Source organism: Anguilla anguilla, chromosome 12, assembly GCF_013347855.1.
Source record: "Anguilla anguilla isolate fAngAng1 chromosome 12, fAngAng1.pri, whole genome shotgun sequence".
Lineage (NCBI taxonomy): Eukaryota > Metazoa > Chordata > Actinopteri > Anguilliformes > Anguillidae > Anguilla > Anguilla anguilla.
Window position 1 is genome coordinate 34479756 of NC_049212.1, and position 17193 is coordinate 34496948.

Sequence of the window (17193 nt, forward strand, 5' to 3'; positions counted from 1 at the left end):
GCTTTGCACCTGCTAATGATCTTGGTAAATCAGGCCCTTATTGTTGTTTAAAAACTGGAGTGTGATTCAACATCGGTGAAAGACGAAATGCAGCCAGCCCTAAATTTGTCTAAATGTGCTATTTAGCTGCAAGCTCAAGAATGAAATATATGACATTTGACATGTCAAACAGCCACAGAGAGGACGATGCTCATTCCATCCATAAAAGCCCATACGCAGTAAAATGTCCAGGGTTAATTGAACTCTAACCGATAAAATCTGATCACCTTTGGACATTTTACTGTGTATCACAAGGACATAAGCACAGTGTTCCACAGGTGATGTTTGGAATGCTGCTTTCGCAAAGAGGTGGCATTGAAAGCAGGTTCATGTGTAGCATCCCATATGCAAAACTGATAAATGGATATGGGAACTACATGCATTTTGATATATGTACTTATATTTGTATTTATTAGACAAGTCCTTTTACATCATATATTTACTTACATTTCAAATATATCATGAATATATTTTTAAATATTCAGAACTGGCCATTTTTATGACATTTATTTGCATATATAAAGATGTAGCAATATAGTAATATTATGAAATATGTACTCAGAGACTGTTAATACATATTTTATGCACATTTCTTGCCATATATTTAAACGTGGCTGTGAGACCTGTGCCGTTTCGCCTCTACACGATATGGTCAGCGAGATTGGCTTGTTGACATGCTGAGATGCACTATGGGAGGTTAAAAAAAAACAATTAATGAAGGTGAATTTAAAGTGTGGCTTCTATCATGTTAGCCGCTAAATCGCTAACTTGCTAAATTTGTTCGCACTCTGGAACGCTGCCTGGTTTCCATGTCACCAGCAGGACGGTTCCGAGACACAGGCCTACAGCCAACAAGGAGGAAAATCACAATGCCTTTTTTTAAAACAAACCTCCTGAAGATTTCACAAGCACATGTGTACCAAAGCTGATTATTTATTCTCCGAGATACCAGTGCTTATTACACTTCCAGGAATAGCAATGTAATGAAAGTTCATAACAGGAAGTACCGAGCTATTCACTGCCTGTGAGGATTCAGGCTCTGTTGCTCACTGTTTTACTCATTTTTTTTTTTTTTGCCCAACTTTCTCCAAACTTTCTTTCCCCCTCTGGAGGACCCAGGGAAAGTTAATTAGCGATAGCATCCAGGTGTTCTGAAAAGGTGTGCGTTCCTCCTCCGTTTCCATGAAGACAAAAGCCCGGGTGTATCAACAAGGGTAACAAATGATCTTGATGAGGCAAACCTGACAACTTCCCTGCTTTGAGGTAATTAGGTGCCAGTGCACTGTCTAAATTAATTATTTTCTTTTTTAAATCGCACCGGCTTCTTTGTCTCATCAGCGGTAACTACGCTGTTCATTGCCTTTCATTTGGCTTTGAGATTTCATTAGAAATTGTCTTTATGAAGGTGCTCTCCTTTTGTTCTGGTGGAGAGGAGAATAAATCAACGTTATAATATCACTAGATCCATGCCAGGGCTGGACAGCAATAAGTCATTTATTTTGAGCGATCAACATCTGCGTCTTCCTGCTGTTTGTAAATGTTTTCCTTCCCCCGTACACCACGTGCTCTCCATTACTGTCATGTAGCTCATGTAAGTACTTGTGGCATAAAAACTGTTAAAACAATCTTGAAATGTGAACAGCGTCAACACAGTTTTCAACTTCGCTCTTGTCTCGCATTACATCTTCAAATAAGGAACTTCATAACCAATTGATTATTTATATATTTATCATTGACATTTTTAAGATTGCTTGCAGTGTTATTGAGTAAAAGTTTTTGTGTACAATTAGATTTATGTCTGAATTTCTACTGGAATGCAAGAATATCTATCCCTTTAGTCTTCATACGGGTTAAAAGCGACTTGTAAGGCGAAAAATAATCATAAAATGAGTTATATTTACAATGGTGTATAACGCCTGTAGATATACGTATAATTATTACAGTATCCATAGGCTGCAGTAGTATGTTTACCGGATGATCTGATTGGGAAATTTTAAAAATATGATGCAAAAATCCATTTTAAAAAAGTCTTATGGAAGGATACTCAGAAAAAGATGTATGAATTGTTCAGTTTCAGTAAGATTATTCAGTCTTAATTTCTGATCAAATTTTGTTTATATGAGTCCAACAGAGCTCAGAAGCACTCTAGTTGATTTTACTGTGTATGTGTGGATGTCCTTGCCATGAGGGTCGGGAAATGTGAGCAGTACTGTGGGGTGCAGGCTGAGGTTTTGCCTGGGTTTTTTCGGCTAATTCCATTGTTGTACACTTGCTAGTCATTAACGTCATTTAACCCTTTGAAGAGTATGTTTTGTTTTTTTTTTCAAAACTCTTAAGTCAGTGTTCTAGAACCCCATTGCCTGTATTGGTTGTTACATCAGCATCAGAATGTTCAGTTGAGATCATTCCAATCACATATTTGTGATCTCACACCTTGAAGGGTTAATGGTCTCATTTGTTTTTGAGGTATCTCTCACAGTATCTTATTTAGGATCTTGATGAGAAGCTGTCACATAAGCTGTTTTATTTAGCTGAGGCCGCCCAGTAAAAACTTTGAGCCCTGCCCTACTTTATGTGAATTTAACAGTTACTTCCAGTCACAGAGTGAAGAGTAGAAGTTCAAGAAAAGGACACCAGATGAGTACATTTCCAGTTGAGTAGTCATCATTTGCATATAACACTCGCTACTGTAAAGGATTTCTCACATCAACACCTGAAGTAAAAGGAATAATCATAGTTTGGACTGTTGTTGTGAGAGTTTGGATAAATATAGTGCCTCTGGAAGCTTGCCACACAAAGGCAGCTGCATACAGAATGAAATGAAAATAAAAAGCTGAGGTAAAATCAATTTTACAGAGGCTGACTTTAAATAAGCATCAATCAAAACCAAGAAAACTTAAAGACGACACATTCCTTATCAGTAGAATTTACTAGCAAAATATGTGATGGTAAGTCTATTCAATCTCTTTTTTTTTTACTGTAATACCAGAATAATATTTTAAAACCCTTAATGCTTTTAGTCAGTCTTATCCTTAAAGCTGTCTGTGTGAGTTAATCGCTGTGAAAGTATTTCTGCGATTTGCTATAGCCAGCATGTCTCTGCTTTGTCTCAAGCCTTTCGCCCCAGTGGAAGCTGTGCAAGCTTAGTGGTCTTATAATCACTGCACGTTTATTAAGTTTAATTCTGGCTGCGTGTCATAGGAAAAACTTAGCCAACGAGGGCTGCAGTCAGGCGCCATTTTGTGTGAAATAAAAATGAAAGACATACGGATGTGAATAGAGCTACTATCCATTAACTGACACGAAATGCCTGTATCTGCGTTTGGACGAGTATTAATGATATCCTAAATTACGCGGTCGTTCCCTGCACTTGGAACTATACTTCCCTCTAGGGTTTTCAACACACTTGTTCCTGGTTATGGTTATACACTTTGTTGTACGTCGCTCTGGATAAGAGCATCTGCCAAATGCCTGTAATGTAATGTAATGTAATGTAATGTAATGTATCCTGTGCATGCGTTAGATCTCTGTGTGCCTACGGGCTTATGCGGACACATGCATGTGCTTGTGTACCCTGTCTGCATTCTCTCCAAAAGAGGCATTTCCCACAAGCCTGTTGCAGGAGAACCAAGTATATCCTTCAGTATGTGTATCTCAGCGTTGGTGCATGTGTCTGTAATTCTGTCTTATTTGGGACTGTGCTTTTGCTTACCTGTGCTGCACATGTATCGGTTGCCATAGTTAATTTCTGCATGCATCAATGATCATCGTCTCCATTTGATTTTTGTAACTGAGAGCTTGCTTTAGCTCAGATTTATTCATTTTTTAATTATTTTTTGATTGATATGACTGCCTTCATTGTATTTCAGTCGTTTTCTGCTTGTTTTTTGTCCATCTGTTTTGCGGTCTTTTATTTTTGTTTCATTCGCCAGATGTTCCCATCCCAGTCCTTCCATCCTCAGCACCCACCGCACCACGCACTCCTGCAGACATGACCGCTCTCTTAGCCCCCCACGCCACCGAGCCCGCAAGCAGGGGCTTACTGAAAGGTACGGTATCCCAGCATGCACCTGCCACTCTGTGCCTGTAGCCCAGTCTCGCCGCTGCCTCTAAACGCCGCGCTCTCCAAGCACATCCATGTTCTGCAGTGGAGCTTTAGGACGGCCTGCCAAAGATGTCAACACTGAGCTTTCTTTTATTTTCTAGGTTGTAGCGTTTCTAAATTAAAAATGGAATTATTTAGAAAGGCTTCGACTGAATTCAATATATTCATTTTGTTAGGGAAAAAAAATTTGTTTGCACACCTGAGTGTAGACTGCAGGTGCCAGAGATGCACAAACTCAAATAGGAAAATGAAGTTCCGCACACTGCAGATCTTGCTAGTTGGCAACTACTATAAAAAGTAGGGACAGGTGTGATGCTTTATTTCAACACTTTTGCTGATGATTCACATACACTCACAGGTCTGGGAACAGTTTTTTTTTGGGGGGGATTTTTTTTATTCTTTGCCAGGTATGGCATTGTTCCTCACATAATACTGGTATATGTGCTTATATTGTTTCTTTGTTGGTCACTCTGGATAAATCTGGTATATAATAGTAATGCAATGTAATAGTTTACCATTGGCACTTACTAATTTCAAGTTTGCGTTTTTAAAAGAGCAACTTCAAGTGGTTTCAACGCAACTAGTTACAACTTCAATATTGTTGCTATATCTTTAGGCAAATCATTGCAAAGTGATGATACTGTTAACATGACTATCACTGAACAAGTGACACTTGTAGTTGGGATGGCTATGGTACAGTTGGCTATCGCTGACCAGCAGCATTAATGTGCTGATGCTGTCTTGCAACTTGCAACTACATCATATGCTGTAGCCCAGAAATTTTACTGGAGCGATTTCCCGCTTGTAAAACCAGCTAAAAGCATTTTCATGGCTTGCTAATTAGCTATGGCCTTGTGAGGCTCAGAGGTTGAGTAAAAATCCAAAGGTTATTCCGAGTTTTAAAATATTCATTACTCGCTACTCGTGGTCAGCATGCGTTCACTTCAGACCTTTGGTGACTGAATCAGGAGACCAATTTTCTTTAGAAGGGATGATTGAATTGCTCTGAAAAGCTGTGGTGAAACATTGATACAATCGGGGACTTTTTTTTTATAGCAGAGCTCTACCATTCCCTATATAAAAAAGGAGGGAAAAGCCCAAAGAGACTTAAAAAAATAGATGTGGGATTTGGGGGGGGAAGAAATCAGTTTTCCTTTTTTCAAAGACTTAATTAGACCATTTTAATCATTTTTTTATTATTCTGTAAATGAAGGACGCGTGAGGAATGCCCTTCGGAAAAAACGGAGCGTGCGTTCTCCATTTCGAGAGCGCGTGCGGAAGGAGAAGGGTTCCGCTTTCCCTCCCCCGCCCCGTTAGCCTAAGCTAGCGCTAATGCAGGAAGCCCCACTGTATTCCAAGCACATCAAATTCCACAGTGAAAAACAAGAAGTGGTGGAATAAACCAAGACGTGTATTTTTTTTTTTTCTTCTTCTTCTTTGTTCCTGGAGGTTTCTGCTATCTGGAGCACTGTACAAAGGGTCTGAGAAGCAGTGATCAAACGGTAAGTGTAGATTTGCTCCCTCTGAGGAGGCACATAGCCTGTAGCTGGAGTGGGATGAGATCAATCTTCCTGTCATCGTTTGAATAACCCCAGGTGCGTTTTTTTTTTTTTTTTTTTTCCCTCTCCCTTTCCGCTTTTTAAGCCACTGCCACACCTTAATGTGGGGCAGTCTCAGATGGTACAAATTGGAATAAAAGGTTTACAAGCTCACTTTGCTGAGAGGCAGTGACATCTCTTAAAAGCGGGCTGCCATTCAGGCTGGGGGGGAGGGGGGGAAGGGGGGGGGGCAGCGGAAAGTGGCGGTAAAGATGCACTCTAGGTGTGCAGTTGCGATGCACGGCAATTACTCAATGTGGCGCTGTCAAAGGAGTCTAATGTGCAGAAATTCTGTCATTCAGAGCTCAGTGTGACCTAATTCCCCGCAAACTGCCGTCTGTGAAGAGAGAGGAAGAGAGCGAGAGACTGAGAGAATGAGAGAAGAAGACAGAGGGAGAGAGAGTGAAAGATCAAGATGGATGGAGGGAGGGAGAGCGTGAGATGGAGGGAGAGGGGGATGCAGGCTATAATTTGACCACTTTCCTGCTTTAGTCCGTAGTTTTTTCTTAACAGCAGATTGTATCCCTACCCGCGTTCCGTTAATTGAGTCATTTGTCCCGTCGTTGTCAAGAGTCAACCCAGCTTGAGAATGTCCGCTGTCTTTGTGCTGTTAATGTGGGCTCATAAAAACGTGTTCTCTGCCAATGGACACAAGCCTGGAGAGATGCGTGTATGTTAAAAAAAGCACACTATCCTTCTGTCTTTCGTTTATTTGTTTGTTTGTTTGTTTGATTATTGGTTTGATTGTTCGATTTTTATTTTTGGTCCTTGTGTGGTCATTTTTATCTGTCATGTGTTCCCCTCGTCTTCCCCCTCGCTCCCCTGTGCAGCCATGGCAACTGCCAAAGACTTTCCGGGGCCGACGACAGGTAAATACCCCCCCCCCCCCCACCCCCCCCCCAACCCCCCCCCCCACCCCCCCCCCACTGCCCGCTCGGAGTCTGTGGCTGAATGCCAGCGCACGGCGGGGCCCCCACCGGGCCGGGGTGCGCCATAGACTCCACACAGCATGAGCCTAACCCATCACCTTGCATGGAGATGCAGCCTGAACAGCAAGGGGGCGCTATACTGCTCTTTCACTACAGGACATTAGGGGCCATCAAAACTTTGACCCACCCGTCCACCAATAGAAGAAAAAATAAATAAAAAATGTCCCCTTGGGATCTATATTTATTTAAATATATTCTGAGAATTTCTACCAGCAACTGGTACCCACTGCATTTGATCTGGCAATGTATGGGTTGGTCAATGGTTTGATTGGATAAATCTGATATAAACTACCATACAATGGCCTTTCTGGAGATGTGTTCAATCCTTCCATTTCTAGTGCATTTGTTCTGTCTCATTCCAAGGGATTGCTGCACTTAACAAGGCATGAAGTTTCAGAATTGTTGTTTTTTTTTTTGTTTTTTGTTTTTTGTGCAATGGCATTGTCTATGTAGAGTGTCATAATTGTTTTTTTTTATTTCAAAACATCTGGGTCTTTCCTTTCAAATGGAAAAGGAAGGAATGTTCTTCTTATAAAGTATAGTCTGTTGATCAGAGGAAGGATATTTTGTTAGCTGTGGATGCTAACACCAAGAGCCTGTGTGGGGGGTGACAGTGAGATTTTGTCCAGTTTGTGCCTTATCAATGGGTTCGAGATGTGAATTTATTTGTGCTTGCTCATGACGTGCTGTCGTTGACGGTTCTCATTAAGCTATCAGTGCAGAAGAATTATGGAAGCAATCTGAAATTAAATATCTAAAAAGCAGGACCCAATACCTGCCCGGAACATTAATCACACTCCATTGTGCCTTTATTCAGTTGATCTTCGCTAAAACACACGTTAAAAAACATCTTTTGGAAGGGAGTCCAAGACGGGTTTATTTTTGGTCATTGTGCACTAATTTCTGCTCTTAGTTTCTGCCAGAGATCCTCAGCGTGTGATTATTAAATCATTTAGTAGTTCTGAGCCTGCCTGGCAAACTGCCATCCTCAGTGTTAGCCTGCTAATTTGATTATTAGATTATCATTCTAATGTGTATGAAGCATGCGGTGGCTAACAATCATATTTGTGCTGGGTTAAATAATTCAGCTGCTCAGTGGGACCACAGCCTCCCACCAGACTCCCCATTTTTAACAATTAGAAGCAGTAATTTGTTTCTAAATCAAATTAAAGCACTCCAACCCGCTCCGCATTCCCCCGTGCATTTCGTCGGAGATCCATCTCGAGTGTCCAGTGTGACTAAATGAGTTCATTACTCATGTAGCTATATCGCAGTGAGGCAGTTTGATAGGCGCAGGCCCTTAGAAGAAGCAGTTCTCTTTTTAAAAAAAAAATGAAATCATCCTCCTGTCTCTTTCTGTGTTATTTTGCTCCCAGTTTCAAGAAGTGATTTGAAATTCAAATGCAAGTTCTAACTGTTGTGGTCCTAGACCTGATGGTGGGGGATGGACCAAATGCCGAAATTTCTGGAAGTTTCATGAAAGCTGCCTGACTAAGCCTGTCTGTCAGCGCTGTGCTCAAAATGTTGGGCCTCAACTGGAACCAATATCCTACTGAAACCAACCCTGCAATATCTTGATATTTTCTTCCACAATAGGCCTTTCTGAAATCTGTTAAGATACTTTGACACGCTGATGTTTTTGTTCAGCAATTTCCTGAATAAATGTTTAGTTTGTTCCTTTTTTTTGTCATAGAAGTAACATTGTTTTCAAACACCATATAAGCACATATGGTGCATGGAAGTATTTAACTTTCGTGATTCATTTATTTGGCATTCTCCAACCCATTTAAAGTTGCACTGGTTTGTGATAGCATTAGTAATGATGATGGTGGTGGTGTTGAAGCCTGTGGCAAATTTGATCACGAAGACTTGATATGTAGAGTTTCTTCAAAAGTAAACAAAATTAGAAAATAGGCAGTTTTTGGTTAGACATTAAGAATTTTATTCTATATAAAGAGTATTAAGAGTATTCTATATACGTGTTCCCATTTTTTCATTCAGGACTTTATAAGGTCACATAAACACTGCTCTTAGGTACCACTGAGCCTTTTCCATAAAACTTAACATCTTAACAACAACTCTTTTTATTTAATTTTATGTTATAAAATTTCGGGTTTTTAGGGAACAGCTCCAAGTGACCGTAAAGTTGTTCTACAGCTACTAGTTGAAATTGCGGATATCTCTAGGCCAATCATTACAAAGTCATGGTACCATTAGTTTGAATGTCACTGAACAAGTGACACTTATGGGAGAGTACAGTATGGTGACAATTTACTTGAGAGCGAGCTGGACCATAACTGCACTTAAATGCGTATTAAATTTGACCCTAAACTGGGAGCCACTCTTAATAATCCATCCCAGCTGAAATGTGGTGATATTTATGTTATTGGTTGTTTTCTGTTTGTCCTTGTTAAAAACTAAACTGCTGAGTTCACTGTATTTAATTTACAGAGTGCTCTGAAAGTTTGGGCAGGCAAGGTATTATATAGCTGGGCCTGGGACAGAACATTCAACAGTGGTACGAGGATGAATTTCAGTACCTCCCCCAGCCTGTCCCACTGTAGCCTGGAGCAGTACATGCGTATAGCTCACTAACCCCCGCAACCCCAGCAGATATTACAGCCAAAACGCATGTGGTCTGTACTGACATCCATTTACAAGTCCATCTCCTCCAGATGCAAAACCGAGACTCCCGGCAGTTTGCTTGGCCACGTTTATACCCTGCGGCTAAAGCTCGCTGAAATGGAACTTGTGTCATTACCGGAAAGGACCGGCCTGAGGTCACACAAAGTCCAGCAGATTCTGCAGATTCAGTTGCACTGTTGTTTTGTGATATTCGGTTGAAGTATCTGGATTTAGAAGTCACACCAACCAACACTAAGCGAAATTCAGGACTTCCCTTCAATATGCAAACACGTGTTTCAGTGGCAAGAAACACAACCTTTGGGCATTCTATACTCCCTCCTTTTCTCTCTGATGCTAGAGTAAGTTTGATTTTAGATTTTAAATTATTTAATTATACGTATTATTTATTGAAGGTTTGGTTTTAGAATTTTTTAAAGCTGTGAAAACATATGAAATAGCATACAGTTCAGTTGGTTTTAATGTATTTTATTGTACAACATAAGCATACTGTTACCATACCGTATGTTTTAAGTATAAACATATATTGTCACTGTACATGGTACAAATGCACTGTACCTCTGCTATGAAGCCTGTGTTTCAACATGTCAGTGTTGAAATTGAACCTAAAATGTTGAATGGCTGTATTATTGAGGTAATTGTAATTGTATATTGTATTACTGCATAGGGAAATTAGCTAGGTATCACTTGTGACTGTGCCAATTTTAAACCTGTGATTACAGTCAAATTGCGTGGAAAGATAACTCATACATTTTAACCACAAACAGGTTTTGCACTGCTTTTTAGTATTTAACAATATATAGATATAGAATGTATATTACACAGATGCCAGAACACCGTAATAAAAGTTAAAAATGTAATTTATTTTTATTTTTATTTCATTTTATTTGAATTTGTCTAGCGGTGGTTGTGTGGTCATGTCCACCTTCACTACTGCCTGACTTCTTTTTCCAGCTGAGATCGTAATATCTAATAAGCAGCTCAATTAGAGAAGTTTTCCATCTCGCTACACTCCTAAATTATGTTTTGAATTAATCATATGCTTATGCTGACAAACATTTTTTCTAGGCCAAAGCAATTTATGTTTCTGATATGAGGAAGGTGATTTCAGATGCAGTACTTTCCATGCTCACGATATGCACTATTTACCCTTACACTCAAACTGCATGGAGCATAAAATATTATCAAAATTGATCTGAAGATGGGTCCATGCTGCCCGTGGGGTGTGTGTGTGCGTGTGTGTCTGTGTGCATGTTTGTGTGAGGTGTGTGTGTGTGCATGTTTTTCAAACAAGCCTTACATGTTTTTAGTTTTTTAAATATATATACAGTAAAATGCATGTTTGTGTGCGTGACACGAGTGTGTGTGTGCATGGGTGTGTGTGTGTGTGTGTGTGTATGTGTGTGTGTTTGTGTGTGTGTGTTATTTCTTATGAATTCACAGGGACCAAGAGGACCACTGGTTAAAATCTACCATAGGGTGGAGTAGTGTAGGGCTAACACCAGCTGCTGTTTAAACAAAGTGGTAAAGTCAGTGCTTCCTGGAGTAGCATTTCTCTGTATGTACAGTATAATGCAGGCATCGTTACTGGCCTGCCGACCTCACCTTGTCATACTCTATTGGCCGAAATGTATTCAAGAGTATTCAGGCCATAGACTATAGCATTAGTCAAGATTTTCCCTCTGCCATTGTTTTCCAACTTTCCAGCATTCTACGTGTTCATGCAAGCCTCCTTCTCTGTCTTCCAAGGTCTTCCTCTTCTCTTATTTATGAGGGTAGGACTACTGCCCAATTAAGAATTTTTGGCTCCAGGAAATTCATGGGATTTTGTACAAATTATAAGGGCAGGGTGAACATTCATGTCAACAGGGTGACCCCAAGGTGTTAAGGTGTGATGCAAATGAATTTATGATAATAAGCTTTATTTATTTTTAATGTTTTATACTTTATTTATGTTTTTATGTTTTAAAGATAGGAACCCTGGTATTTGAATTTATGAATTCAGTGTCTTAGTGTGGAATTACACTGCTCGGATGGAGCAGAGAGGTATAAATGTTTAAGTAAGAATTTGCGCTCATATTCCAATATTAAATCCTAATGGGAAGAATGTCTCTGGCCTTATTAAATGATAATATGTTCTGGGGCGCGAGGACAGTAGCGCTGCCCTTCACCTTTCCCCCTCTTCAGCCTTGATGAATTTGGTTAATATGCAGCAGAATAAATGCTAATTTAATAAACTACATATTAAACCGCTCTTTTCCCTTCCCCAGAGACACCAAGCGGAAAAAGTTCAGATTATTGAAACACATTTTATTATTAGCATAAATCTTTTTTTTCAGATTATTATTATTATTATTATTATTATTATTATTATTAATAACTTTTCAACATGATCACAAATAGCATTAGCTTCAAATGGCCAATCCTTAAAAAAGAGAGAAAAAAGTACTAAAACAAGCTGTGTTGGAAGTATATGACAACAGCTTGTCCTTCGTATGTCTCCTGGTTTTTTTTATTTTTATTAATACGGTATCCAAATATGAAATTGGTGGTTGTGTTTCAAACTGAATGGTGCATGTTGACACCTTATTCACTGTAGAATGACTGGCGCTGCAGTATCGAGCTACTGCTCTGTCACCATCATCTCTGCAGGACGTACTGCAGCTGGAGAGAGAGTCCAATGCACTGTAAGCGAGTGATTATTTTATACCCACTCCACTCTGCTGCAGCAGGCACTCCCTGCCATCCGGGGGAATGGTTCTCGCTCGTTCCTACAACGTAGCTTCTCCACCCTAGCTCCCCAGTGGTGGAACGAACTCCCTGTTCCTCTACAAATCACTCAGTCATTGCCCATCTTCTGCCATGGCCTGAAGACTTATCTCTTCAGACTATACCTGGACTAACTAACTGTAGGCCACTCTCAATTTGGGATCATTTTTATCACTTAAATCCCTCCACTTTGTTCCTATAGCACTTTCATGTTACACATCTGCCTCCTGTGTCACTTTCTTGTTACATGTACCTCCATCCAGCACTTACATTGTACTTTGTATCATTATCCTGATGTTGTAGCTTGTCATGCCTCCTAGTTTGACTTAGCATAGGTTAAGTCAGAGAGTAATGTCTACTGTGTGAACTGGACTTAATGTTTTCATGGTTATGAATGACTGTTACAAAATGAGTATTGTACCTTATCGGACCTGTGTCTTGTAGTTGTTCCAATGATCTTCAGTATGCACTTATTGCACGTCACTTTGGATAAAAGCGTCTGCCAAATAAATGTAATGTAATACCCTGCAAGTCGCATGGTTTCTACATGTCAGCTGCCAACACTGATCTCATCATTGCCTGTGGGAATCCTGGTGTGTGATTGGGTGGAACCTAAAGGATTCTAAAAGGACGTGCCCGAGGCTCACACGCACAACTGTACGGCCCAGGATGCAATTGTGGACGGTGCCGTTACCAACTCAACCATTTTGAGCGGCAAAATATTAGTCACATGACAGGATGAGTGTGTGCTCACTCTCGGTCTGTCTTCACGCTGAGCTAACCCGCGCTCGGGTATGTGGTTAGCGATGCTTCTGATGGCACAGGCAGGGGCGCCATGAAGGGTGAAGTCAGGACGATTCCAAGAGACCTGACTGGCAGGGGCCCTCAAAAAAAAAAATTGTAGATCATAGAACTTCCTGGGGCGGTGGGGCCCAATGTGAGGTCTTTTCACGGGGCCTAAAATCCCTGGTGGCGCCCTTGAGCGCAGGTCTGTGAGTTTTTTGAAAGGCCTCTCCCTCGCCTCGGGTCTGAGCGACCTTCTGCTAAAGCGGATCAGTGACAAACGCGTCTTCGGCAGGAGATGATTGAGAAGGGGCCGCCGCTGTGGATAAGCAGATTAAAGATGACACTCGGTTGACAGAGAGTGTCTGGCTAGCGTAGATCAGCCAGATGGCGGATGGAAGAATCGCGAACGGGGAAGAAAGCGTAGGCAACCTGCGGTGAAAAATAGGAGGAACTGACGTAGGGTCAGAGGTCAGCTTAGTCATCTCCAGGAACCCACGGCTGACGCAGCCAAACATTTAACGGATGATATTGTCTTTTTCAATTTATTCCTTTGTTGCATTGTTACACAACAAGGGCATGTTGCCATAGCTTTTTTAAAAAGACCAGTAATAAAACATTAGAAACAATGTTTGCTCATTCGAATTCGTGTTCACGTGTATAAGAGCAAAATGATTGTATAAATAGCCATGTGTGTAAAATTTGTCATTTTCATTTTTTATATTTCCTTTGCTTTGAGGCATTTATGCCAGATATCAGCATTGGGCAATATGGAAATGTTTGAAAGCATTCACTCCTTTTTGAGAGGGATATGAACCTCAAAATGCTGGTGTGGGGAGAAATGGGTAACACGTGTACAAAGCTATTCAGAATGCAGGGAAGGTGGCACTTCTGAAAGCTTTCATGGCATCTGAATGTAGCTAATCAGAGATTCTAGTGCCAGCATGTGCTTTTCTGATCCATTCAAGTTGGTTGGCCAACGTGATAATCATATTTTAACACGCAGCCAAGTGAGGAAATTCCTTGTTCTTGAGACAGAGGCCTGGGTTATATGACCATTTATCCTCATATTTAACTCATAATTACATGCAGGTGTTGGGTTTCATCAATGTCACAGTTCAGCAAGTTCGTAAATAAGCTAAATTTGTGAAAATAATTGTTTTATTTAAAAATAAATTTAAAAAAGCTCAGGTGTTTATGTGTTTGCAAGGGAAAGTTGGAGGACAAACATTGATTGAATCCAGTCCAAAGACATTGCATGAAGTCTTTTTTTATACAGTATATTCTATTTGACAGAGAAAGTACATTGCTTGAAAAATTGGTACTGAGCCGATTCATTTCCAGTTTTGCAGCAAGAGATCCAAGCGCCACCTCCGCTGGATCGAAATCATTTGAACATGCTGAAAAGGACTGACATGGTGTCTGTGGCCTCAGTATTATTTAAATAACTTCATATCTGCATCCCTGTCCAAAGAACGTTTGTGGTGGTGTGAGAATGGCTGCGGGCTGTTCTGTTTAAGATAAGCCCCCGTAGCGCTGGCTGCCTCCCCATTCCCACCCCTCCCTATGCCAGTGATGGGGACCAGGCGTTTTTTTGACTGGCAGGGAGAGCTGCAGAACACAGATACTTCTAAGGGGGACTCAGTTTATTTTTCCTTCGTTTTCAGTCGTCTTGTAAAAAAAAAAAAAAAAAAGTCTAAACTTTCACTTCTTTTTTTCGGTGAATTGTGAAATTCTAAATGCTAATTCTCTTGTTTGCGTAACGAAACTCAGAAAAGTAGCAACTCCTTAAGCAAGGAGTCAGGACACTTGCTGTTTTTTTTTTTCATTTTTCAAATGCTGCCTGGCTGCTGTGTACTGCTGACTGGTTTGTAAAAAAAAAAATCTTTGCAGTGACAGTCCAAAGATTTATTTTTTATTTATTTATTTATTTTACAACACATTTAACAGTGGGGTTCTTGCACAGCTCTGCCCATTAACCTGTCATCAGAAGTAAAAAAAAACAAGCAATGGCTATTTTTGTGGAATGTCTGTGGAAACTAACCTGCATTCAGGCTTTCATGAATGTCCACAGGAGGCACTAAATTAATTAAACAAAAACAGCTAGCCAATGAGACAGTACAGTTTCACTATTATTATTATTATTATTATTATTATTATTATTATTATTATTATTGTAGTAGTAGTAGTAGTAGTTCTTCATTCTTTGTGGAATACACTATTAATGTGTGGGGCAACTTTTGTAACTTACGTGTTTGCGCTTTACTGATTTGCAGGCCACTCACTGACAAAATTGTGACTGCATGCCAATCTAAAGGGTACAGCAGGCACACATAGAATTCAAACCAGCCAAGTCCGGTTTCAGGTTGTATAATCTCACTGCATACCACAAAGAAATCTTTCCAAGTATCTGAACACCACTGCAGACTTTACTGCAAATATGACAACATAATTCTTGGGTGGCAGCCTGATGTAGGTAGTTAATAATGTAGCTAATAACTCACCTGTCACTCAATTTATTCTGAACAGAATGTGCAGATATTATTAATGGCTAAATTGGGTCGTTCTAGAAATAAATCACATTAAAAATAAATTTTTTCTTTCACGAAAGGCACTGATCACTTGCGATAACTACTGCCATACAAAGAGTAATTATTTATAAGCTATAGTGAGTTGGTCTTGAAATAAAAGTTATTCTAGAAGTCAACTGTATTCTTTATTAAGTACCATATCAATCTTTAAACAACCCCAGTCCATTGGCGAACCAAGAAGTGGCATTTAAACTAAAAATGTAAACCCAGTAATATTGGGGGACATTTAAAAAAAAAAAAAAAAAAGGTTTATATGTGCTTCCATATATTGCACACCTGCAGGAAGAAGGTCATTTTGCAACACTGACCACCATCACCCCTGAGCAGTGATTCATCGACTCTGACTAATGAGGACATGCAAACAGCACAGAGGAGCTGCGTGGATGGAGAGAAAGAAACCCAGCTAATCTTCCACGTAATTCGAATGGGGCCGTAGGGCAAGCGGCGTCACGCTTGTACCCTGCGCCTTCGAGAGTCGCCCCGCGAAAACCTTCAGCGCGGCTGAACGCTGAATAACGGCGCGCGGCTTCGGCGGTGGCTGCTGGGAGAGAGCGCCCCGGCCTAGCGCAGTGGCGGGAAGTAGCGAGCGCACTGTTCGCGCGCGCGAGAGAGCCTGGCGTGCGGCCAGCCTCACGCCGCACCCGCCCGTCCCCGGACTCCAGAACCTGACCTCGGGTTCGGCTCGTTCGCGGGTGGATAAATGCCCCAGCCAGCATCGCCTTCATTTTCACGTTTCATCTTGAATCCCATTGAATGTTTTATACATATTTTTCCCCCACGGCTGTCTTGTTCTGTTGCTTGAAACTGAGGAACTTCAGGGGGCTGCTCAATAATTCAAAAGGCCTTCTCTGCGTTTTCTTTATTTTTTTTTTTCTTTTTCCAACTTTTTTTTGTCTTCCTCTGTAAGTCAGTGCTTTGTGCTTTTTATTCTCATTTGGAGTGTCATCGTAGCTGCTTAGATTTTTTTCGTAAGTGTTCCCTAATTATTCTACGCTGACTGTGAGCGCGGGGAAGGAGAGTCTACACGCTGCAATTACTGCACCCGAAATCAAAAAGCTGTTACTCTCGGCTGCAGCATGATCAGCATTTAAGGAACACTGATCATCACTTAGCATTGATCATGTTGCGGTGAATAACCATTGATTTAGCGAGCAGTAATTGCACTGTACGCTCTCAGTTTTCCCTTTCCCACATTGTTTTTTTTTCTTCTGTCCTACACCTGCGTATGATATCGGATGTGTGTGCATTATCTTTTTGTGGCACTGACTCTGTGAAACGAAGGAAGACATTGTATCTCGGATGGTGCTCTACATCAGTAGCTAATTCTGTCTCTCTGTCTGTGTGTCCCATCTCTCCTTCTCTCCCTCTCTTCCCCATCCCTCTCCCCCTCCATCTATTGTTCCAATTCTCCCTCCCACCCATCTCTCTCCTCCCATCTTTCTCTCTCTCTCTCTCTCTCTCTCTCTCTCTCTCTCTAGATCCTAATGCTCTGGGACAGGCTGGGCCTGACCATGCTGTAATCGGGGGAGTAGTCGCAGTAGTTGTTTTCATCACCTTGTGTTTGATCATTGTGCTGGGGCGCTATCTGGCAAGGCATAAAGGTAGGACTCACTGAGTGTTTCCAGTGTCTTAGGCAGCGGACATGATGACACAAGGTTCCTTTTTTTAAGTTCTGC

At 40.9% G+C, this 17193-nt stretch overlaps 1 protein-coding gene across 6 annotated transcripts in view; it reads left to right on the forward strand.

The window, feature by feature from the left end:
• The window catches only part of LOC118210090 (cell adhesion molecule 2-like), a 331663-nt gene that overhangs the window by 311629 nt on the left and 2841 nt on the right, over positions 1-17193 (forward strand). For 2 of the 6 annotated variants that reach the window (XM_035385956.1, XM_035385957.1), the window contains 3 exons: positions 3972-4088; positions 6573-6611; positions 16996-17118. In XM_035385956.1, the coding sequence (XP_035241847.1) occupies positions 3972-4088; positions 6573-6611; positions 16996-17118 (279 nt within the window). Of the gene's footprint in view, positions 1-3971; positions 4089-5593; positions 5647-6572; positions 6612-16995; positions 17119-17193 lie in introns of all 6 variants that reach the window. The other 4 variants (XR_004761803.1, XM_035385958.1, XM_035385960.1 and 1 more) reach the window with 4 other exon arrangements.